Genomic DNA, 25,664 nt, shown 5'->3' with positions numbered 1-25,664 from the left:
TCTAGGGCTATATCCCAAAGAGATCATACAAATGAGAAAAGGACCCCCATGTATAAAAATATTCATAGCAGCTCTTTTTGTGGTGTCAAAGAATTGGAAATTGAGAGGATGCCCATCAGTTGGGGGAATGGCTGAGCAAGTTGTGATATATGAATGTAATGGAATACTATTGTGCTATAAGAAATGATGAACAGGCTGACTTCAGAAAAACCTGGAAACACCTGTATAGTCTGATGCTAAGTGAAATGAACAGAACCAAGAGAACTGTGTACACAATAACAGCCATGTTGTGCGATGACTAATATTGATAAACTGAACCCTTCTCAGCAATACAAGGATCTAAGACATCCCCAGAGGCCTCGTGGTGGAAAATGCTATCCACATCCAAAGAAAGAACTATGGAAGTTGAATTGCTATCATTTTTTTCCTCTTCTGTTGAGTTTTGGTTCCTCTTTCTAATGGTTCCTCCTATTGGTTTTAATTTTTACTTACAACTTCACTAATGTGAAAATGTGTTTAATAGGAATGTAAGTGTATAGCCTATATGAGATTGTGCACTGTCTTGGGGAGGCGGGGTGGGAAGGAAGGGGGAGAAAATTTTTAAACTCAAAAGCATATGGAAGTGATTGTTGATAAATCAAAATAAATTAATAAAACTAAAAAATAAATAAATAAAATAAAGTTAGTCATTGTACAGTGTGGCTGTTAACTGTGTACAGCATTCTCCTGGTTCTGCTCACTTCACTCAGCATCAGTCCATACAAGTCTCTCCAGGTTTTTCTGTAGTCCACCTGCTCATCATTTCTTATAGCATAATAGTAATTCCATTACGTTCACATACCACAACTTGTTCAGCCATTCCCCAATTGATGGGCATCCCCTCAATTTCCAATTCTTTGCAACTACAGAAAGAGCTGCTATAAATATTTTTGTGCATGTGGGTCTTCTTTCTCATTTTTATATCTTTGGGATACAGCCCTAGGAGTGGTATTTCTGAGTCAAAATATATGCACTCTTTTATAGCCCTTTGGACATAGTTCCAAATTGCTCTCCAAAATGGTTGGATCAGTTCACAACTTCACGAACAGTGCATTAGTGTTCAGTGTTCCCACATCTTCTCCAACATTTGTCATTTTCCTGTTTTGTCGTGTTGGCCAATCTGGTAGGTGTGATGTGGTTCTTCAGAGTCGTTTTTATTTGCCTTTCTCTAATCGATAGTGATTTAGAGCATTTTTTCATGTGACTATAGATAGCTTTAATTTTTTCATCTGAAAACTACCTGTTCATATCCTTTGACCATTTATCAAATGGAGAATGACTTGTATTCTTATAAATTTGACTTAGTTCTCCATATATTTTAGAAATGAGGCCCTTCTTTTCTGTTTATATTTCAATGTCCTAATTTTTTTAAAATCAGAAATACTTGGAAGTTTTTATTCCATTAAATATCTAATTTTTTTTTCCGTGTAAGAAATTTACTTAAGTTTTCAGGATAAGTTATTCATTTTTGTAGGCCTATATATATTTTTTGCCTTTTGTATCATTGTATTCCAAGAACTCTTCTACTTTATAGAAGAAGCTGCTGTGCCTTATGTGATCTTAACTGTGGCTTCTTGGTACTACAGATCCTTCTTTCTGGATGCTTGAAGGTTTGTCTTTTGTTTGTTATTGTTTTTACATGAGAGCTTTGGATTTTGGCCATGACACTCCTAGGACTTTGATTTTGGGGGTTTCTTTCAGGAGGGATTGATAGTTCTATCATTTTGCCCTCTGATTTGAATAGAGCTGAGTATTTTTTAATAATGATTCTTTGAAATATAGTGTTCAGGCTTTTTCTTTTTTTTTCTTTTTTTTTGTGAGGCAGTTGGGGTTAAGTGACCTGCCCAGAGTCACACAGCTAGTAAGTATTATGCCACCTAGCTGCCCTGGCTTTTTCTTTTTTTAATCATGGTTTTCAGGTAGCTCATTAATTCTTTTTTACTTACTTACTTATTTATTTATTTGTTTATTTTGATTTTGATTTATTAACAATCACTTTCATATGCTTTTGAGTTGAAAATTTTTCTCCCCCTTCCTCCCCCCCACCCTCCCCAAGACGGCACACAATTTGATATAGGCTTTACATTTACATACCCATTAAACATATTTTCACATTAGTGAAGTTGTAAGTAAAAATTAAAACCAATAGGAGGGACCATCAGAAAGATGAAACAAAACTCAGCAGAAGGTAAAAATAAGTGATAGCAATTCGACTTCCATAGTTCTTTCTTTGGATGTGGACAGTATTTTCCATCCCAAGGCCTCTGGAGATGTCTTACATCCTTGTAATGCTGAGAAGGGTTGAGTTTAACAATATTAGTCATTACATAACGTGGCTGTTATTGTGTACAAAGTCCTCTTGGTTCTGCTCACTTCATTCAGCATCAGACCATATAAGTCTTTCCAGGTTTTTCTGAAGTCATCCTGTTCATCATTTCTGATAGCACAATAGTTTTCCATTACATTCATATACTACAACTTGCTCAGCCATTCCCCAGTTGATGGGCATCCTCTCAATTTCCAATTGTTTGCCACCACAAAAAGAGCTGCTATGAATGTTTTTGTACGTGTGTGTCCTTTTCCCATTTGTTTGATCTCTGGGATATAACCTTGAAGTGCTATTGCTGGATCAAAGGGTATGCACATTTTTGTAGCCCTTTGGGCATTAGCTCATTGATTCTTAAGTTATTTCTCCTTGACATGTTTTCCATTTGTATTTTTGATATCGGATATTTTCATTTTCTTTTGTTTTTTTTCTTAATTTTTCCAAACTTTTTATATTATGATTTTTTTTGTTTGGATATTTTTGCCATTTTATGGAGGTAATGATTTCTGTTAGATCTGTTACAGCTTTTAGGGAACTCATTTGCCTTCTTTTTTATCTCTTCATTTTTTTTTTTAGGTATTCATGTAGTCTTTGTGAAAAATCTGTTTTCTTGCACTTGTTATGAAGATACTTTCTCCTTCTAGGCTGGAATTTAAGGCCTCTGGATCTACAGTAATTTTTTAATATTAAATGGTATCATCTTTGGTTTACTTATGTCTCTGGCTTTAGGTTCCACCCTCTGCTACCTACTCTCTTGGGTGGAGTGTTTCACCTTCCTTGGTCTAGCTCTGAGTCTCCTAAATTTCTACACTGAATTCTGTCTCCTGGGGTTAGGCCCCCCTGGCTCTTCAAGGGATTTCTTTTGAGTTTTAACAGAGGATATGAAAAATCCTTAAAACATTGAGTACCTGGGTTTGTTCCTGTCCTAACTTTGGTAGCTGCCATTGTTGGTGATTTCCAGGTTCACTTCTGTGGGTTTCTAGTCACCCTAGAGCTTTCTTAGGAAACTCTCATCTCTCACTGCTTCCTGCATCTGGATGTAGAGCCCTACACACTGCACATGTCTCATCTGTCTGTTATACTTGTGTCTGGCCCATCTCTAGTTGGGTTGGGAGACTGGCAGCCTATTTGCCCCTCCTGGTGTTAGCTTTGCTGATAGTCCCTTTTCCTATTGCTTGTAGGTTTCTGATTGACTTTGTGCAGTTCTAGGGTAGAAGAAGTCGCTTACTATCGTTCTCATTGGATTTTTTAATCACTATTTGGTCTGGTGTGAATTTCAGTTTTTTGCTAGAGTATGTAGTAGCTGGGCTCTTTACCTGTATTTAGGGTGCCATCTTGCCTAGAGGTCCAATTTGATGAAATTTCAGGTATTTTCCAAATACTTGAAAAAAGCCTAGTTGGAAAGCCTTCCTCCAAAAGTCTTATTAGTGGGATAGGACTGTATTCTAGTTCTAATAATATTTATCCAAACCTGAGGCACAGAGTCTAAGTATTATAATATGAAATACCAGTCCCATAAAGAAAAGCAATCTGGAATCATCTCATTTCACAAGAAGGTAGTGTCCAATACTGCTTGATTCAACCTGAAACTTTATAAGGAAATATTTTAGCAAGACTCCTGAATCATTTGGAACTCACAAATTAATAAGTAGACTTCCTTTTCCCATTGATGTATTATTAAATAAATCTGTAAGTTTTTATGCCCCAACTCTTTTTGATGGTTTTATTGAAGGGCTTTTTTTTTTGGTCATTCTTCAGAATTGAGATATTTGCCAAACAAACTAGATAAATCTGTGGAGACTTCTCTTCATTCCTGTTTTACACAACTGTTAAAATGATTCTCAGGTGCATTTCTAGGTAGGCATCCATCATTCAGTAGTGGTCATGAAATACTCGCTTTATTCTCCTTTCCTGGAAAGCAGAATGGCAATGTCATGTACTTTTTCATTATAGAAAGCACAAGCCTCGTTCTACCTGGGGAAAAAAAAGATTTAAATATTTCTGACAGTTTATTTTTTTTCTTTCTCTTTTCATTCATGAAAAGCCATCTTTTAGTGAATCTTTTCTAAGAAGGTGCTTTTTAAACTCAATGCACAAACTAATGAGAAGAGTGTCCCTGTCTTCCAAACAATAATAGTATGATCTCATTTATTAACAAATTGTGTATATATGTGTGTTTAAATAGCTCTTGGTATTGTTAAATAAGCAAGAACAAGTTTAGAGTTGAACAAAAAGAGACTCTGCAATTTCTGGGTCCACTGACACAAAGTGAATGGGAGGAGGGCATATCTGTATATCTGTGTTGATAAATATAGATTGATAGATATTTAGTATGTGAAACCACAGTGCAGCCACAGTGGTAGATATAAGTAGCAATGTGGAATGGTGGTAGGGGGAGAAGAATACCATACTAGGAGTTGTTACCTTAATTGACTTCATGGAATGGGCTTGTTTATGTCACTTTAGGGCCAGGGACAACCAAGATGGAAACAACTGTGACTTCGACTTCATCAGCAGCTGGACAGTTCAACAAGCCGTTTTCATTCTCTTCATCAGGGTCAGTACTGAAATGAAATTTTATGGCCTCCCTGAATTTTATAACTTGAAATCATTTTTACAAGTTTGAAAAATATCAGCCCCTCTCTTGCTGATGACAATGAGTGTTAGTGGTTTAATATATTAGCATGGATATTTTCTCCATTTTAACTTAAATTTCTGCATGCTATAATATCATATGGTTTCATCAAGGATGGTTCCAAATTATTTTAGGAGAGCCTGTGCTAAATTTTTAGGTTGATCTGCATTGTTAATCTGTTTACACTTCATTTCAGCAACTGTTACATGGTGGACTAGACAGCTGAATTGGCTTTTTTTTTTTGCCGTTAAGGAGCTTTTCCTTTATTTTTTTTTAAATTTTATTAATTTATTTTGATTTATCAACAATCACTTTCATATGCTTTTGAGTTGAAAATTTTTCTCCCCCTTCCTCCCCCCCACCCTCCCCAAGATGGCGCACAATCTGATATAGGCTTTACATTTACATACCCATTAAACATATTTTCACATTAGTGAAGTTGTAAGTAAAAATTAAAACCAATAGGAGGGACCATCAGAAAGATGAAACAAAACTCAGCAGAAGGTAAAAATAAGTGATAGCGATTCGACTTCCATAGTTCTTTCTTTGGATGTGGACAGTATTTTCCATCCCAAGGCCTCTGGAGATGTCTTACATCCTTGTAATGCTGAGAAGGGTTGAGTTTAACAATATTAGTCATTACATAACGTGGCTGTTATTGTGTACAAAGTCCTCTTGGTTCTGCTCACTTCACTCAGCATTGGACCATATAAGTCTTTCCAGGTTTTTCTGAAGTCATCCTGTTCATCATTTCTTATAGCACAATAGTATTCCATTACATTCATATACCACAACTTGCTCAGCCATTCCCCAGTTGATGGGCATCCTTTCAATTTCCAATTGTTTGCCACCACAAAAAGAGCTGCTATGAATGTTTTTGTACATGTGTGTCCTTTTCCCATTTGTTTGATCTCTTTGGGATATAACCTTGAAGTGCTATTGGCTGGATCAAAGGGTATGCACATTTTTGTAGCCCTTTGGGCATTGTTCCAAATTGTTCTCCAGAATGGTTGGATCATTTCACAACTCCACCAACAATGTATTAGTGTTCCTGAATTGGCTTTTCTTGATTGCAAGTCCAACATCTTATAGCTTCTAGGAAAGATGACCAAAGGCATGAGGGTATTTTGGAGCATTAGTTTTTTATATGCAAGTGGAAGAATCTATTTCTGTTAAATTTTTAGATCATCTGATTATAAAAATTCACATTAGTTCAAAAGAATTGGTTTCCTTGACTTCCTTTCCCACTGAAGATGAGCCTTTCCAACCCTTGAAACAGGAGTGTTTATTTTTTTCTCAAGATTGGTTTCTGTAAATGTTAAAACAAATTGTTGCAAGAATTCATGTTGAAACCTATGAAATCTCCTCAAGTGTTCAGTTCCCTACAGAGATTGGATTATGATGGATGCCACTAATATAAAAACCATTCAAAAGTTTTGATCTTATGTATTCAGTTGTACCTAAGCAGTCTATTATGACATTTTTGTTTATGTTTCTTGTTTTGGATTTTGGTTGGGGGGTGGGGCGGGTGATTTTAATTTTGTAGTTGAAGTCTTTTTTTTTTTCTTTTTTTGGCTAGGCAGTGGGGTTAAGTGACTTGCCCAGGGTCACACAGCCAGTAAGTGTTATGTGTCTGAGGCCGGATTTGAACTCAGGTCCTCCTTAATTCAGGGCTGGTGCTCTATCCACTACGCCACCTAGCTGCCCCCCAGTTGAAGGCAATATTCACCAAATTTTCTTTTCCTATTTTAGTATGTCTCTTGAGTAGGCTTTAAAGCTAACCTGTTAAAATGAAGTTTTAGATTAGGGCCATAGGGAAGAGTACATATTAAATGTAGTATGTGACAGACCCTCAGTTCATCTTTTACACTTTGTAGAGATAATTTGGAGCAATTGTAAAGTTAAAACAGCTCTCAGAATATTCAAGTGCTTTACAAATGCTGATTAAGCTTTCTCATCCGGAGATAAATAATCATCATTTTTCCTTCTCTTCTCCTCCTCCCCCCTCCCCGAAGCTAATAATAAAAGATAGATTGATTTCCAAGTTGTACAAATTAATAAAACCATCCAAGGAAACCAGGTATCAACATTATGTCCACCAGGTTAATATTCCCCCACATTAAATAAAACTACCTTAATGAAGACATTTATAAACTCTAAATGCTTACTGAATGGACAAAGCAGCTATTTCTGTGGATTTACCCTAACAGTATGATGTAACATACCTAGTTCATAGAAGATAGTGCAGTGTTATAAAGTATACAGAAAAATCCAAATTCTCACTACAGCACATGGCCACCTAATTTGAATATTGTTCCTTCCCATTGAATTCACTACTTTAACTTCTTCCAGGGATTTGTACAGCATTCTGTTGTGCTGAATTTGCATTTTGGCTGTGGCAGTTTTGCTAATAGTGAAAAGAAAATGTGTAGCAGACGAGGAAGGAAAGGGAAGGTTAAAAGGAGTTAGATCTGTCTCTGAACCAAACTTTCCAACCTGTAACTCGGGGTTCTGCCAAATAAATACGACTTGTGTCGTATTTTATGTATACACTTCATAGGTGGCAGAAGAACCTTTTGCTTGTGGTCAGAATCTTAATACATGATTTTAAATTGTATTTAGGTCCTTTGTTCCTGGGGTGGATGATAAAAAGTCCTTTACTTTATTGCCCCTACTTATTTTTCCATCATGGTCCTTTCCTACTGCTGGCCTCCATGAACCTTTTATTCAGCCCAGACTGATGATGGCTTTGCTTCCTCCAGGTGCATCTAAGGTTTTCATGCTTCTGCATCTTTACTTGTATCATTTCCCTTTTCCTATCAAGGAATGCCTTGATACCCACCCACCTATTCCAGTCCTACCTGGCTTTCAGATTCCAGCTCGGGTGCTAACACCATGAAGCCTTGCCCAGTAGCTTCAGCTGTCAGTATATCTCACCTTCCTTTGAACCACTCTAGCCTCAGTGCCTCTGTTTTTCCTACTAAACTGTGAGCTCCTTGAGGATTGAGACCATGTCTTACATTTCTTTGTATCCCTCAGAGCCTTTTATATAATAGATTGTAAGTGCTTAAATATTTGATGGTTAAGTTAGCAAAAATGTTTAGATGGAGAAAAAGATATATTAAGTTGTTTCAATTGTTTTTTCCTTCTTTCATTCTCTAGGACTGGCTTTAATTTTGGAGCGATAACATCATCACCACCTTCTAACTTCACTGTCTCACAAGGTAAAGTTCTGTGATTTATGCAAGTTCGTTTTTGTGTCTCCCCTAAACAAGCAATGATTCCTTCCCTCTTTACATGTTCTGCATCTCTCTATGTGCTGCCACGTCTCTGTTGTTAAAATACCCATAGCAAGACAGTTAATACCATCATCATTAATATAACAGTACTTTGATATTCTAAAAGATCTGACTTTAAATATTAGTAGCCAGTCCACCAGATAGCAAATTACAAATAGCAGCCCTTCCTCATGTCATGAGTTTCCAGAGCCAAAAACATCATCACCTGGTAGTCTCCTAGTGAAGCCTCTCTACACTTAACAAAGTGATGAGAGAGTCTGTTTCTAGGCCCTTATTCAGAGTTGGTAAGACTTCCCGTTGTTTGTGTTTTACTCATCTAGACTTTGAGAGCCATGGGTGACTTCTGTAGCATTTTGAGGCATTGGAGGAGAATTTGTGATTTTGTTTTGTTTTTTAATACCAATAATTAATTTGAGAAAATGCTGAATTTAATGTGAAAGATCATACCAAGAGAATGGCATGAGGTGTACTCACTATGAACATGCAGGAGAAAAACTGAATGAGAATAGATGTGGTTAAGAATCCTGATAGGGATTTAGAGTGAATGACAGAAAAGTTATGATACTTTATGCAATGAAATCAATTTAAATGTAAATAGTCAATAAGCAAGTTAGTTGGTTGTGATGACGTTTGATATTAAGTTTGTAATACAATATTTAATAATAAAAAAGAAAATGCTTGATTCAGACTGAAGAATGCAGGGGATTTCTGGCTACCAAGTTTCTTAATTTAAAGTAACTAAATTATTTGCTTCTGGAACATCAAGTATTAGCATAAAAGCCGCACAATTGGAAATTTCTTTATTCCATTCATCTTTTTCATCTGCACATCTAAAATTGCACTTTTTACATGAGGATTTTATGCTCTGTAATGGACACAATACCATGAAAAGACAAGGCCCAACTCTTTTTTTCTTAATATCATCTTAGTAATCCCACTGGGTGCCAAATGTGTGTACACCAATCATTTTTTCTAAAGGTTTATTGGATCAGAATCTGGTTACCTCAAAAGAATTCCAATGTGCTTTTTCCATTTATCTTTTAATTCTTTGTATTAAGCATATTTCCTGTTGACAAAATGGCTGCCATTCTTTCGCGTGCTAACTCTCATAAAACAGAAATTCTATTTCCAGTTTTACCAACTCCTAGGAGCAATATTGTTGCAGTTGCAGTTGTTTACCCTTTCTGTTAGCTGTTAAACTAAGGTCCTAATCTTCTTCTCGTGGCTGGTCTTTGGTCTGTCAATTATGCCTTTAAAAGTGGCCTTTAAGCTATTATTTAAATGGTACATCTTATACCTGGTAATTAGGATGGACTGAATCTTCTGAATTAAGAACTGAAAATAATAGCAATGTACATTTTCCCAAAACAGCAGAATGACCTTAAAAATGGTGGTGACAAAAGGTAGATGAACTTTTTCCTACTCAGTGGTCAAAAAAAAAAATTTTATAATTTACAGTAAGAAAAATATATAATTAATGGAGTCCAAGGGATATTATTACTGAAAATCATCTGTACTTTGAGGGTGAAGTCTTACTTTACACAAGCTAAATATCCTGTTTGCATTATAACTAACAGTTATGAAATGGATACTCACATTAAATGTGCCAAAGACACACTAGTGCTCCTTTGTAGTGGCAGCCAGTGGGTAAAAATTAGCTAAAATTAAGTTTATGAGGGCATAAATTCATTCATCCTGCTCTAGAATAAAACTGCCTTTGAAAATGGAACTGTCGCTTTCATTTTGAAGGGAAGGTAGAGAAGTGGACTCAGAGGATGGTGCAGTGGAGATGTGATAGCTTTACCTACTGTATAATCTGTTTTCCAATTTTCTTTTGTCTCAATGTAGTGACGCCGGCGACAGCTAAAGAGGCAAATCCGTACGATACATTCTCCTTTAATTCGGGAATCTTGCCAACAGTCAGCACCACTGGAGCAGCATTCAGCTCTTCTGGAGATGTGGTCCCATCTAATAAAGCAGCAGCACCGGTGGTGGCTGTGGCAACCACTGCTGCAACATCTAACAAGCCCGAGGTACCTCCCCTGAAGCTGGCCGAGCATCTGTTTCCAAATTCCTTGGCTGGAGAAACATTAGGAAGTTTCTCAGGACTGAGGGTTGGCCAGGCAGATGATAATGCAAAAACCGCCAGTAAGACTTCATCCATCAACTTACCTAGCGTACAGCCTGCCAAGATGTCAACCATAACTTCAGAATTCAACTTCAGCAGCTCTTCCCTCCTAGGGAAACCCACAGATGCTCCTGTAACCTCAGCCGTGACCACCACCACGGCAGTAACAACATCAGCCAGCACTGGCCCGAGTAGCTCTGTGGGTGGTTTATTTGGTGGCCTCCAGCTCCCCAGCTCAGGAGCCTCGGGGGGTCTGAATCTTGGTGCAACCTCTTTGAGTGGCAGCAAGTCCACCTTTTCATTTGGACAGACTGGCAGTGCAATGCCCCTATCTTCGGCAGTACCTGCTCCAACTACCACTCCCCCTGCCGCCCTCCCTGTGTCAGCATCCCCGTTGTCATTCAGTAATCTCTTGAGTACACCCTCTGCTCCTGTCCTTCCTGGGTCTCCTGGCAAAAGCATGGGAGATGCCCCCAAGTCATTGGCATCTTTGTCAGAGAAGCCAGGGGACAGTGAGGTCCCAGCCTCCTCCGTCCCAGCTCCTGCAGACCAGCAGCCACAGCCACCTGACCAGCCTCCAGCCCCAGGGCCATCTCTGGAGATGATTAAAAAGGAGCCCACCCTCCTGTCCCCTGTGGTAGGAGACTCCAGTGCCTCTGCAGCCAGTGCACCTAGTCCTGACCCAGCGGCACCTTCCACAGAAGCCAGTGGGGCAACCACAGATGTTCCTGAGGCCGAAGAGAAGGCCGAGGCCTCTTCTGTGTCCGCCTTGTCAGTGCCTGAGCAAAGTGCAGTGACAGCAGCCTCTGCCTCAAGTGTGACCCAGGGGGCTCTGGGACCTCCCAGTGCTGTGTCCCCCTTGAGCAGTGTGGCTTCTCCGGCCCCAAGCCCAGGTGGGTTTGGGGCTGCCACTGCAGGAGCACCTGTGTTCCCACCAACTCCTGCCACCAGCTCCACGGGTTCTGCTTTCAGCCAGCCAGCCGGTGATGCCACCCCTGCACCTTCTGCTGCCTCTGTGTTTGGACAGTTGGCAGCCACCTCAGCACCTTCCCTGTTTGGGCAGCAGACGGGCAGTACTGCCACCACAACAACAGCCACGCCCCAGGTTTCCACCCCAGGGTTTGGGAGTCCAGCTTTTGGTGCCCCTCCAGCTGGGGGCTTTGGGCAAGCAGCCTTTGGACAGGCCCCTGCCTTTGGACAGGCTGCAAGTAGCTCGACAAGTGTGTTTTCATTCAATCAGTCCAGTTTTGGCTCAGTACCTGCCTTTGGGCAACCTCCCTCGTCTGCTACGGCAGTCAGCAGCGGGAATGTCTTTGGCGCTTCCTCCGGCACCAGTAGTGCTAGTTCCTTCTCTTTTGGACAGTCTTCTGCTAGTACTGGTGGCAGTCTTTTTGGGCAGAGCAACCCTCCAGCCTTTGGACAGAGCACAGGCTTTGGCCAAGGAGGCTCTGTGTTTGGTGGTGCTGCAGCCACTACAGCTGCCTCATCATCCTCTGGCTTCAGCTTTTGCCAGGCTTCAGGTAAGTGTCTTCCAGAGAGAACAAAAGCAGGTGGGCCCCTATGGAACTGCAAGTTTCAGTCATGTCCTTAATTTAACAAGGATGGCCCTGCTGCTGCTCCCTATTCATTCCCATCTCCAACATTATTAATTCAGCAATTTTCCCATTCCATTGACTATCAGAGTGCCATAAGCAACAGCAAAGGTTGTTTTATGAAAGTTATTGCAGGCAGCTTAATGACCTTTAGAATGTTGGAGCTGGGAGGAAGTTTGTGATGAGAACCCTGAAACCCTGGAAGTTTTTCATAGACTCTAGAGAGAAGAGAACTTAGATTTAGTCCAACCCCTTTATTTTATTAAGGTAAAAACAAAAACTCCCCAAGGTCACAGAGGTGGTCTTGTGCCTTAGAAGGTGTTGCAAAGCTAGGACCAGACCCAAGCATCTTGACTCTTGGTGGAGGGATCTTTTCATTATGCTGTGCTGCTCCTTGGCAGAGTTGTCAGTTTTTAATGTTGTTCAGGTGGGTGGAGGTTTTTGTTGTTGTTTTTAATTGACTACCTTTTAAAAATGTATTTATACAGTAGTCAGTCATAAGATATTTTTACATTTGAGAGGCATCAAGACCTTGAAAATATTTGCCCAGTTTTATGTTCTTTTGAATCCAGTGATGGTAGGATCATGGATCATAGATCTAAAATTGAAAAGTAACTCAGAGGCCATTTAATTGCACACACCCTTGTTTCTCCAGATGAAGAAACAGGCCCAAGGACACACCAGTAGTCAGTATCCAGGGCAGAGAACTTAGGTTCTCTGACTCCTGTGAATGGTGGTGCTTCTATCAGTAGACCATGTGAATGCTTTCCATCTAGTTTTTTGTTTTCTTTTGGTTTTTTTTGTAGACAGATTCATTAATGGGTATTCATTCCCTCTTTATATTCTTTTAATATAAGGCCTGAATGAGGGCAGCATGTCAGAGTGGAAAGAGTCATACACCTTGAAGTCAGAAGGCCTCAAATCAAAACCTCTGCCTCTCATTTATTCTCAGAATGATCTCACACATAAATCACTTGGCCTCTGTTTTCTCATCTGAAAAATCATGAATTTGGACAAAATGACCTCTTTTTAAGTTCCCTTCCATTTCTGGCATTCTGTGATTCTGTGGGTCTAAGGGAATAATACTCTCTCCTGAGAGTGTCCACTCCTGTTCTGTGAGGAGGCTCCTTCTTGCCTGTTGGATTGATTTGAAGTATGACTAGAAGGCAATAAGATTCTTCAAAGAATTAAACATTCCTTCTCTCTCCCCCTCTGAAGACCTAGAAGCTAATCCAGAGACATTTCTGAAGTCTCTCTTCTATGCAGTCCAAAATCTCCAAAGAATATTTCTTTCCCTGCTTCTCTTTCTCCCTCTTTCCTCCTTTTCTTTCTTCACTTCCCTTTTTATCTTTATCCCTTACTTTTTCCTTCCCTTTTTTCTTCCTCCTTTCTCTCCCTTCTTCCTTTTCCTTTCTTTATTCCTCTTCTTGCTTCTTCTTTCCCACTTCTTCTCTCCTTCCCTCTCTTCCACTTTACTTCCTTTCTTCTCTCCCTTCCTCCACCACTTCTTCTCTTCCTCTTGCTTTCTTACTTTCCTTCCAGTGTCAGAGCTCCTAGATGGCACTAATTAGACCACTAGAAAAAAAAGCCATCTCTAAGTAGTGATCACAGGCCTTAAGAAGAATACTGATAACACTTTTGTTTTACAGGCTTTGGTTCCAGCAATACAGGTTCTGTGTTTGGTCAGGCAGCAGGGACCGGAGGCACAGTTTTTGGCCAGGTAAAGTAACAGTGAGGTTGCTGGTGTTGGGATGTGTGGGTGTGTATCAGCAGTATATTACTAGTATTCAGACATTTTCATCTTACGTAGGACTCTTCCATATCCTCTGAACCTTCCCAAATACCCTCAGTTTATCCTGCAAATACCAGTGCTACTAAATGATTGTTAGTTTCTTCTCACATTGTTACAGCATTTTGAAGTCTACACAGCTGTTTCCCCACAACAGCCCTGTGATACACAAATATAAGTATTATTTTTCCCATTTCCCCATAAGCTGAAGGTCAGACAAGTGAAATGACAGTGTTGGCCAGTAAGTGGCAGAACTCAGGTCTCTGGACTCAAGTCCTGCCCTCTTTCTACTACTCCATGTTGCCTAGTCAGTCAGTAAACATTTATTAAGCACTTATTCTGTTCCAGGCACTGTGCTAAGCTGTGGGGATACAAATGAAAACAAAGATAGTCCTTGCCTTCAAGGAACTTAACAATCAGAAGACAACACTCAGAAATACACTGAAAAGGGGAGAGGGGGTCAGGATACTTGTTTTGGGACATGATGTCCCAGTTCCAAAGAAGTCCAAAAGCAGTTGAGGAAGGAGGCGATGGCCCGTGGCCCTGCCCTTCAGTCAGAGGGTCTGCTCAGAGGGGTGGAGGCTACTGATGAGATGTGAGGACTAGGCAGATTCAATCTGGCAGCATAACTAGATTTTCCAGGGATGAAGAAAGGCATGATGGAGAGGTCCAGAGAAGTCCAAAAGCAGTGGAGTTGTTGGGAAATGGGGAATCTAGACCATCTCTGCATTCCCTCTGGAACTCCTCCAAGAATTTTTGGGGTGGATCCCAAATTCCAACTTATTTTGATCCTTCACTGCTCCTAGGCTCTTTTTGAAGAAGACAGCCTCCCCTGATTTATGTCTCATCTCATGCTGCCTGCTGTAAGAGACTAACACATGGTTGCAGAGCTGGGCTTCCTTCCCAAAGACTCCCTAACCTATTTAAATGTGATTCTGGCCCTTTAAATATTGGGATAGGAAGAGAAGAATGTAATTAGAAGGGAAGGTAAGAAATTGTAGGCATCTTATGAGTTTCTTGCTTATTTTCAAAAGGAGGCAACCTCTCCTTCAGTGCTATGCTGTGCCCCAGACTGTGTTCACCTGAGAGCTTATTAAAGGTGTTAAATTAAGCATCCCATTGTGATAGGCACCTTCCATTGTAATGACCCTAGTGATGGAAGGGAACATTTCACCACAGGTAGTAAGGACACCATTAGTGAGCCTGCAGTACAGAAGCTGCCTTTGGTTTACTTGGTGAGATTCCCCAGCAGCCTGACAGTATGTCCCCAGACAGACCGAAATGCAGGCTCTGCCTTTGCTGAGCCAGAGAGCTTGGCAGCATATCATACTGAGGCAGTCATGCTTCCCTGAACCACTGCTCTCAAGGCTGAGCTTCTACCACTAAGCAGTAAGACTGGAACATCTGCCTGCCAGAGTAGGGAAAGTCAGGCAGGGTGATGAAAAAACATTGATAGGCCCCAGGCCAACCAAATGTGTGTTTGTAGCTACTCTTCAAGTAGGTTCCCATGTGTTCTGGCTACTCCCCACTGTATCACATAAAGGAAATAATCCTGATTTGTCCTTTAGCAGTTTGCTGCTTTGGGTATTATGGGGTCATAGATTTAGATTTAGAATTGGATGGGAACTTAGAGGCTGTCTTGTCCACCCCTCAATTTGTAGATGAGGAAACTGAGGCCCAGAGAAATGAGATGACTTATGGGATCGGCTCAGAAAGTCAGAGGTTTAGAGCTGGAGGGGTCCTTATGGAGTCATCCATTCCCAATTTGTCTTCTTGACTCTAAACTCAGGGCCCTCTCCACTGCATGGTCGCTTCCCAAAGGGCCCACCTTATGATTTGTCCTGATCAAGCTTTCCCACACTTACCTCAGATGAGGCTAGTATTCATTCCTTCTTTCAGTATGAGGGGATTGGCAAATTTCTTCCCCTGTGGATAGGCAAGGGCTCTGCTACTTGAGCTAAACCTATTTAATTTTGGCTAAAGCAGCTTGGTCAGGAAATGATTCTCTTACCTTTTCCAATTGTCATAGTAGTTGAACCTTGATGTCCTATGCCTTGTAATAAGTTTCACAAAGTCTTTGATGAATAACAGAGAAAAAGCAGCTCATCTTCATATAGGACTTGAAAGTTTGCACGGGTCTCTGTGTGCTTTTTCTCATTTGATTCACACAACAGCCCTGAGCTCAGAGTAGCTACATGACTTGGCCAAGGTCACACAGCTAGTAAATGTCTGTAGCAAGACTGGAACCCAAGTCTTCCTGACTCCAAGTCCTATACTGTCCCCTATGCTGTGCCTATAGCATTTGAATGATGTTAATGACCTTTAGAGTTTGTCATTCATCTACCTAGAAGAACTGATTTCCACTCTGGGAAATGAGGTCTCTGGTTCAGCTTTGCCTCAGCATGTGCTTCTAAGCTAACAGCAGCATCTGAAGACAAGATTTGAGAACTTGGACAGAATTCAGCTGTGGTCATCATTTCAACAGTGCAGCTAATTTAGGCTGATTTTTGCAGTACAGTGAAAGTCATTATCAAATAAAAGTGTAGAAAAAGCAGGAGGGGGGAGCAGCATAGATCACGTACAGCTAGTAGCTGATTTGTTCAGTCTGACTGTATCAAGTCAGAAGTTGTAGGGTTCTTTGTGGCTTATGATGGTGTTTTCAAACTGTTTGTGTAGCATTCTTGGATTTTATGCCCCTAACTTGCTTAGTGTAGGACAAGGACCAGAGACAACAGTATAAATACGGATTAAAAGCAACCAATATTTACAGATCATTTCTCAGACTCTATTACAGAGTCCTAGACAAAGAACAATTTGAAAATCCACTATCCTTTAGGAATGTTCCTATTCAAGCCCAGCTTCTTTTCAGATTTCTGGAGTATCCATTACCAAAACAGTTTTTCCACTTGTGTAGTACGTGAGGGCCTCCTGGCCACGGATATGCCCTGCCATTTTGCAGTGACCTCTAATCATATCACACTTCCTGTTCCTTTTGTTTCCCAGCAGTCATCTTCTTCCACTGGAGTCTTGTTTGGGTCTGGAAGCACTGGAAGAGGTGGGGGTTTCTTCAGCGGCCTTGGAGGAAAACCCAGCCAGGATGCCGCCAACAAAAACCCATTCAGCTCAGCCACCGGGGGATTTGGAGCTGCAGCCACCCCAAGTAAGCAAGCCAGCTGTTCAGAGAAAATAAGAATTTTCTCTATTCCTTAGTCTTTCACCAGTATCACCTCCCTCACAGTGTTAACAGGAAGTTAAATAATAAAAATTGGGGGGGTGCCCATTTAAAACAGATTTTCTTAAATGCAGGTGTGACTTTTTCTTTGTATGGAGCCTGTTTAACATGGAGTGTCCTTTATGATCTTGAAAAATCCACAAGGCACTGTGAAAAAAATGTGTATAACTCTGCTAGGCATTTGTTTCCCAAGGCCCATGTTTTTCTCTTGTTTGTTGGGACTGAAATGATATGATGCAAATACCAACAGACAAGCAGAAATCATCTTTAAGAAGACAAAAACCTGTGTGAGGTTTGTTTTAGGGGAAAGTATTTTCATTGGTGTGATGGCCCTCTTTTAATCTGTCTCGAAAACTCAGCTTTTATAAGGAAATGTCACCCAAAAGTTAGAAGCCTTAATTATTTCTCATCAGTTGCATTTTTTTTTATTTTCCTCTGAAGCTGTATTCACTCCATTTCCTGACTCTCATTTCTAAGGTTCTTTGTTGATCTGTCTGTTCATAGTTGGAAGTAATACAAAGTTTGTTTTTTTAATCATTAAAAAATATCATGCTGCTGATGGGAGGATTAGATCAGGAAACTGGAAGTCTGTCATGTTCACAGCCCAAGTCTTCTATTCTCTCATTTAATGTGTAACATAAAACTTTAATGAATCAAGAGCTAGTGTTCTGTAGACTCAATAGACATGTGTCTCTAATATTGAGGCCCCATCTAGTTCAAAACAAAACTCTTCCCTTATTTTTCTCCCTTTTGAATCTGAAGACTCAGTGGCCATAATTATGATGTCACTGACAACAGTAGGAATGAGAGAAGACAGGTTATTTAGCAAGAAAAGCTAGGGATACTCTTGCCCACAAGATTGTATATCCAGAATTTTTATGCAGTCTTCAATGTATTTGGATAGATGTTTTAACTACTTCAGAAGTTAAACTTGAAAATTTGAGTCTTCACGTTAGAATTTTCTGTTTACCAGCACCCAGGGGCTTAATAAGTGGTTTTTGGGTGATGATTCGTTCATCCCACCTTGTACTGTTATTCATAGAAACAGTGTTTTGAAATGCAGTCACTTTTCACTGGAATGTAATATATTATTCAAGTAATACCAGTGTGCTACCTGGGGATTTGAGTTTAAAATAATAAGAGGTGATCATCTACAAAACTACAGATATTATTTTTATAGGTAATTCTTTTAGGAAGTTAGGGAGCATCAGTAGCTCCTTTAAAAGTGAATTGGAGGGGTAGAAAGTCAAGAAATGTGTTGTTGGGTTTTGGATTTTGTTTTAGATTTTTTAAAGTATTTAAAGTATGATTTAGATAGTACCAAGGACAGCAACTCTTTGAGTATTGACTACGCAGCCACTCTAGCTAAGAAATTACTGTGGGTGGAATGGTGAGCCAGTGATATACAAAGGGGAAAGGAAAAAGGAAAGGAAAAAAATTAAAGGAGACTAAGAAAAGAGTATAAAGAAGAAAAAAACAAAAAATAATTTCACTTCTGTTGGGGAAAAATACTTCTGAGATTGGGAGGAAAATAAAACTTTCTCTGCTGTACTCTTAAAAGTCATCAGTGATGATGGGCTTTTTCTAAGTCATCACTGGTCATTTTTTAACGTCTCAGCATCTGACCCTATCGAAACTCTCTTTCTAGTTCTCTTCTTTTCTCTCTGTCTATACATATCTATTCTCTGGCTTTATTCCCTCCCTACTCCAAGACTTAATCAGGTAAGGACTCTACATAGGGTAAGTGGGTAGCACTGGTGAGGTGTGGTGAGGAGGGAATCATTCCCTCTCCTCACTCCCCTGAATGGCCAGCCATCTCTCTCTCTCTCTCTCTCTCTCTCTCTCTCTCTCTCTCTCTCTCTCTCTCTCTCTTTCAATCTCTCTCTCTCTCTCTCTCTCTGTCTCACACACACACACACACACACACACACACACACACACACACGCGCGCGCACGCCTCGCTGCTTGGATATTGTAGTAGCCTCTTAACTGGTCTTTTTTCCTCAGTTCATCTTACATACCATTCACTGTCAGACTGATCTTACCCAAACACTTATTTAACCAGTTTGTCCCACTGCTTAAAAAACTTTGATTGATCCAGTAGCTTTCAAGAAAAAATTGAGGTGACTTAGTCTGACCTTGAAGGCCTTCAACGTTCTGCCTTTCTGACTTCACTTCCCACTTCCCCCAAAACACATTCTCCTCTTTAACCAGGCTAATCTATTCCATGTCATCATCCCCTGTGTATTTCTGCCTCTGCATCTTTACTCATTCTGTTCTTTACCCTTGGATTGTAATCTTAAGAAACAACTTGAAATGTAACACTGAGGGGGAAAAAAGAATAGCAAGAAATACTGTCCATTGTATTTGGTGTGATCTCCATCCAGTATAAGGGCTTCTCTCTTTTCCTAGGATTCGTCCTAGGATGATTTCCAAAGTCATTTAGGAGTCAGCATGATTTGTCCTTACAGAGCAGTTACCTTCTTTATATTTGTACTGAGAATATTGTTTCCAGTCCTCAACACTTTCATTCTATTCAGGGACATGAAAGGGATATGAGTGTCAACAAATGAAGAAGCCATCTTTGGAAAGTCCAGCAATTAACATTTAGTCTTAGGATATCAATCTAAAAAGTGGAACAAAAGAAAATCTTCTTATCTCAGCTACTGAAATTTTGCATTGGGTTCTTATTTGTTTTCCTTAGTGGTATAAAATGACCTAGAACAAGTTTTCGATCTGGAAGAAACCTTCAAGATCATCTAGTCTAGCCTCTCCCTTCTCCCCAGGCCCAGTGTAGTGACTTCTCCAAGATCACCCTGATTGGAATCCAGGTTTTGTGGCTCAGTGTCCAGTGAAGATTTTTCTGCTACACCACATTCCTTTTCTGTTGTTCTTTCCTTTAGTAACCATCCAAAGTGTGACCATACCCATGTGACTTCCTCTCAGGGACATCTTTGTACCATGTTGATGTCTGTTGTTTGTGGGGATTGCCCTCTCACTCATTTTCTTGTAGTTTCATGTGGTCCAGATAAGAGCTTTCTGTTGTATTATGCTAGTGTTTTCACTATAAGCAAAATTAAGGATCCATCCTGGGACATAAAGCCTACTTACTTACTCCCCTCTTCTTTGGCCAATAAGGAAAACTGATGGAGTGGGTGCCTGTTTTTTTTTTATTTTCTTAATTTATTTTGATTTATCAACAATCACTTCCATATGCTTTTGAGTTGAAAATTTTTCTCCCCTTTCCTCTCCCCCACCCTCCCTAAGATGGTGCACAATCTGACATAGTCTTTACATTTACATACCCATTAAACATATTTTCACATTAGTGAAGTTGTAAGTAAAAATTAAAACCAATAGGAGGAACCATCAGAAAGAGGAACCAAAACTCAGCAGAAGGTAAAAATAAGTGATAGCGATTCAACTTCCATAGTTCTTTCTTTGGATGTGGACAGCATTTTCCATCCCGAGGCCTCTGGAGATGTCTTAGATCCTTGTAATGCCGAGAAGGGTACAGTTTAACAATTTTAGTCATCGCATAACGTGGCTGTTATTGTGTACAGAGCCCTCTTGGTTCTGCTCACTTCACTCAGCATCAGACCATATAAGTCTTTCCAGGTTTTTCTGAAGTCAGCCTGTTCATCATTTCTTATAGCACAATAGTATTCCATTACATTCATATACCACAATTTGCCAGCCATTCCCCAGTTGATGGGCATCCTCTCAATTTCCAATTCTTTGCCACCGCAAAAAGAGCTGCTATGAATATTTTTGTACATGTGGGTCCTTTTCCCATTTGTTTAATCTCTTTGATATAGCCTAGAAGTGCTATTGCTGCTGGATCAAAGGGTATGCACATTTTTGTAGCCCTTTGGGCATAGTTCCAAATTGTTCTCCAAAATGGTTGGATCATTTCACAACTCCACCAACAATGTATTAGTGTTCCAATTTTCCCACATCTTCTCCAACATTTATCATTTTCCTGTTTTGTCATGTTGGCCAATCTGATAGGTGTGATGTGGTACCTCAGAGTTGTTTTGATTTGCATTTCTCTAATCAATAACGATTTAGAGCATTTTTTCATATGACTATAGATGGCTTTAATTTCTTCATCTGAGAACTGTCTGTTCATATCCTTTGACCATTTATCAATTGGGGAATGGCTTGTGTTCTTATAAATTTGTCTTAATTCTCTATATATTTTAGAAATGAGGCCTTTATCAGAGAGACTGGTTGTAAAAATTCTTTCCCAATTTTCTACCTTCCTTCTAATCTTAGTTGCATTGGCTTTGTGCAAAAACTTTTCAATTTGATGTAATCAAAATTATCCATTTTGCTTTTCATAATGTTCTCTATCTCCTGTGTGGTCATGAATTCTTCTGTTCTCCATAGATCTGATAGGTAAACTATTCCTTGTTCTCCCAGTTTACTTATGATATCAGCCTTTATATCTAAGTCATGAACCCATTTTGACTTTATTTTGGTATATGGTGTGAGATCTGGGTCTATGCCTAGTTTCTGCCATACTCTTTTCCAGTTTTCCCAGCAGTTTTTTTCAAAGAGTGGGTTCTTATCCCAGAAGCTGGGGTCTTTGGGTTTATCAAATAATAGATTACTATAGTCATTGACTACTGTGTCTTGCGTATTTAACCTATTCCACTGATCCACTTCCCTATTTCTTAGCCTTTTTTTTTTTAATAAGTGGCTTCAAAGCCCTGTGTTTGTTGCCCCCAAGTCGTAGGTTATGAAATGGTTGCCAAAGAGTACTGGGCATTTTTTCTTGTTGGCTAATATATTTTACCAGTGAAGAATCTCCTGGGACAATAATACCAGCCTTTGAATACTACCCCTAAGGGCTAGGTGCCCCTTTTAAGGAAGAAGTCTGTGACACAGAGGAAATCAAGAAATGTTAAAGAACAAAAATATAGTTTGGGGTGGTTTTTTCTAATAATACCAATTATATAGTCTCTGTCTCTACTCCTGACCTATGTTAAGTTTAGGTCATGACCTTAAGCTGAATTGGATTGTGATTAAAGGAAGGGGAGGGGAAAATACTGATGGCAATTACGTGGACCTTGAACACAAGGAGCTTTTAAAGAAACACTAGTTTTAAAGGACCTGTAAATTTTCCATGGCTACCAAGCAATTGAAGGTGCTGACCGTGTTCCTCAGGATTTCACTTGACCTTGATTTTTATACAGTTACACCAAAGTTTGTCTGACAGAAGACCCAGGAAGTCTAACTTTGCATCTACGCTCCTGTTTGTTCCGTGAGGCTTACACTGCTAGCACCAGCAGAGGCAGGAAATAAGAGCTGTTTGTTCTTGAAATACCCAGTAGAAGTGACTTGCTGCGAGAAGTATGCACCTCTCTCTATCTCCACTATCGAATACACTGGCACTGAAAGCTCCAGAATGTAACCTCCAGCTTAGCACAGTAAGGGAAAGAGCAGGCTGCTCAAAAGGGCAGCTTTTATACAGATACAACTCAGAGCTCAATAAACACACGATACTTTATTTCAGGCTAATAGAAATTGATTTTTCTGTGCTCCAGAGTTTCCAGCTGCCACATGCCTGACACGTTCAGCCCTGTGCCTTCAGCCAAGTGGTCATAAATTCTCTAGGATGTTTTTGAAGAGAGGACACCCATGTAGGGATCTGAGTCAGACCTTACAAGGCCACTAACCCAAGAATTGAGAGGTGCTATTGTCTCCTCAAACAGGCTTAAGCCAGAAACCCTGAGCAGAGTGAAAATAACGTCCTAAATGAAAATACTGGTAGTGTTGTACTTTGTTGTTTCTGGGCTATGAGAGGCATCCAGAGAAGTAGTCTATCTGACTGCCTCTTCGAATAAACTGGCTTTGAGAGAGAATGACTGCTTTCCTTCCCTCTTCAAATGATCTGTGTACACTGGAAGTTTGGGAAAAGAAGACTCTTAGGAGGCACATGTGTGCTTTCACTTCAGTGACATGGACACACATCCATTCAGTCCATGGTTTGTCTGTGTGTCAGTTATCCTTAAGGGGCTTTCTTTTCGATTCTCTGTTGGCTTTCCTACCACGTTTCATAGAATCATGGAGTTAGAGCTGAAAGAGGTGAAACCTTGCTAGTCGTCAGCCCAGTGGCCTCATACTACCTTAAGGTGCGGCCCCTGCTCTGGTGATGTGACAGAGCCACAATCAGGCATCCTTTGGATCAGGAGTTGGAGGTGGAAGGGACTCCAGAGACTGTCTAGGGCAACTCCATCTTTTTACAGGTAAGGAAACTGAGGCCCAGGGAGATGAGGTGATGCGCCCATGGTTCCACAGGTAGTATCTGAGGTGGCTTTAAACCCAAGGCTTTTCCTATCATCCAGCTAGTATAAACTAATCAGAGCGTACAAGCAAAGCACAATTAGAAAAGTGTAGCTCTGTAAAATGTTGCATAAACGGTCCAGAGTCAAATACAATAACTTTTTATCTGTCTTAATGACTTCGTCCCTCCATTAATACAGATAATCTTAATACAGATTTTTTTCATGTATGCTTGAAAAACATGTTTGTGTTATTGCTTGTCACACTCTATTGGAATTGATAAGTATGATCATTAGAACACTTAGGCCTGACAGTTATATGGTTGGTGGTGGGTAAGTGACCTAGGAGAAAAACATAAAAAGGTCGAGGACTTAATTGGACCTCTTAGTAAGAGGAAATCAAGCTGGAAGTCTCACACACTTTCTTTGACATGCTCCAGCACTTCCGTGGTTCCTGTTGAGATCAGAAATAGCAAGATCATGGGCTTCCTTATGCTTCCACTTCCACTGCACATCAGGACCTCACCTTCTTTTGTCTGCATGATACAGCAGCCTCCTAACTGATCTCCCTGCTTCCAGACTTCCCTTTTCTAGTCTGTCCATATACAGCTGTTGCAATGACCTTCCATAGACACAGGTCTGACTGGATTACTCCCTTGCTTACAATTTTTTTCAGTACCTTCCTGTATTGCTTCTATGTTTAAATGGGAACTCATTAGCCTGCTGTTTAATACCCTTCTCAATCTGGGTCCAGGTTACTTTTCCAGACTTATTTGTAATATTAGCCATTCCCTGAATTCTGTATTCCATTTCCCTCCTCTGTGCTTTTGCACAAACTCTTGCATGCCTGGAATGCACCATCTCCTCACCTCCATCTGTTGGAATCCGTGGCTTTTTTTCAGGACTTGGCTCTAGGTACCACCTCCTATGTGAAGCCTTCCATGATCTCAGGATAGTAGGGGTTTTGTACTTTGGCTTGTATTTACGTATTTATCCGCTTAGGTGGTGTATTGCTCAATGAAATATAAGCTGCTTGAGAGTAGAGCCTTGTTTTGTCTAGCACAGTCCTTTGTAGCTAGTCAGAGTTTAATAAGTTTTTGTTTAATTGAATTCAGTTCTTCTCCAAACCATTCTCCAAACATTAAACATGTCAAACCAGATAGAAAAGAAATAAGATGAGCTCATGAGACCATTTTATTTCGTTCTGATTTGATTTAACCTTGCTTTCCTAAGTTCATTAAAATTTCAAGTTGGCTTTCATTTGAAAGACTCCTAATTTTTTCAGAGAACTTCCCCTTCACCTGGTTACTGTTGCCAGATAAATAAAACAAAATGTTAAATTCCAAGAAATACATGTAAGGACATCTAATATTATCTGTATTTATGTGTAAAAACCTTCATGTACCTTATATTTAAGTTTGTATTTTGCTAACACTGTTGTCATGGGGCAAGATTCCTTCAGGAGCATAAACTGTGACCTATTTAAAAGGGAACCCACTTAATGGAATGCCACAGGGCCTCTTTTAAATGGACCACACTGTCCTTGTGTATTTGACTATAAAATCATGCCAGGAAAATCCTGACTTCTCTTGCCAGAGTTTATTAACCCATAATCATGGTCCAAGAAAGAAAACTACTGAGGAATTGGATTTTTATAAAAGTACAAGCCCATCCTCTGGCTTGGATCCTAGCCTTTTTTTTTTTAATCATATCCCCCACATATTCCAAAGAGATTTTCTCCTTTCCTTTTTTAGTGACCTAGATCTTGAGAAGTAAATAAGCTAGTTTTCCGTATAATCTTCACAAGTGTTGTTCATTTCTCCAGATACGTCTAACCTTTTTGGAAACAGTGGGGCCAAGACATTCGGTGGATTCTCTGGTTCATCATTTGGAGATCAAAAGCCCGCAGGCACATTCACTTCTGGAGGAGGGAGTGTAGCAGCACAAGGCTTTGGATTCTCTAGTCCAACCAAAGCAGGTACTGATTATATCTACTGTCACCTGTCTGCCTATAAAATGCAGAGGAAGAAGTAGGGGCAGATCTGAGGGATTCTTGAAAGAGGGTGGGGAGGTGGGGGATTCCAGCTTCTGTTATATGGAAAATTAAACATAGGAATCAAAAGAAAACATCTTCAGTTTAAAAAAATTGTTGTTATAATATTGCCTAAAAAGCAAAGTACTTATGGATGGGAGACAAAGATACTTTTTAGAGATGTTTTTCTGGGATACTCTTAGTTGAAGTCAGTCTTCAGTGGGTAATCATGTTACCCCCAGTGAGACTTTTCACCTTGATTACTTAGGCACAGGCTCTAAGGAGTGTTTCTATTGGGGTTT

At 40.0% G+C, this 25,664-nt stretch overlaps 1 protein-coding gene across 1 annotated transcript in view; it reads left to right on the top strand.

The window, feature by feature from the left end:
- NUP214 (nucleoporin 214) overlaps window positions 1–25,664 on the top strand; it is a 102,601-nt gene that overhangs the window by 66,690 nt on the left and 10,247 nt on the right. Inside the window, 6 exon segments of the mRNA XM_020973511.2 lie at window positions 4,832–4,922; window positions 8,163–8,224; window positions 10,148–11,947; window positions 13,669–13,739; window positions 16,812–16,968; window positions 25,156–25,308. Coding sequence (XP_020829170.1) covers window positions 4,832–4,922; window positions 8,163–8,224; window positions 10,148–11,947; window positions 13,669–13,739; window positions 16,812–16,968; window positions 25,156–25,308 — 2,334 coding nt within the window.

The sequence above is a fragment of the Phascolarctos cinereus genome, unplaced genomic scaffold (assembly GCF_003287225.1).
Source record: "Phascolarctos cinereus isolate Bilbo 61053 unplaced genomic scaffold, phaCin_HiC Scaffold_2;HRSCAF=192, whole genome shotgun sequence".
NCBI lineage: Eukaryota > Metazoa > Chordata > Mammalia > Diprotodontia > Phascolarctidae > Phascolarctos > Phascolarctos cinereus.
This window is presented reverse-complemented; position numbering and strand designations above follow the sequence as displayed.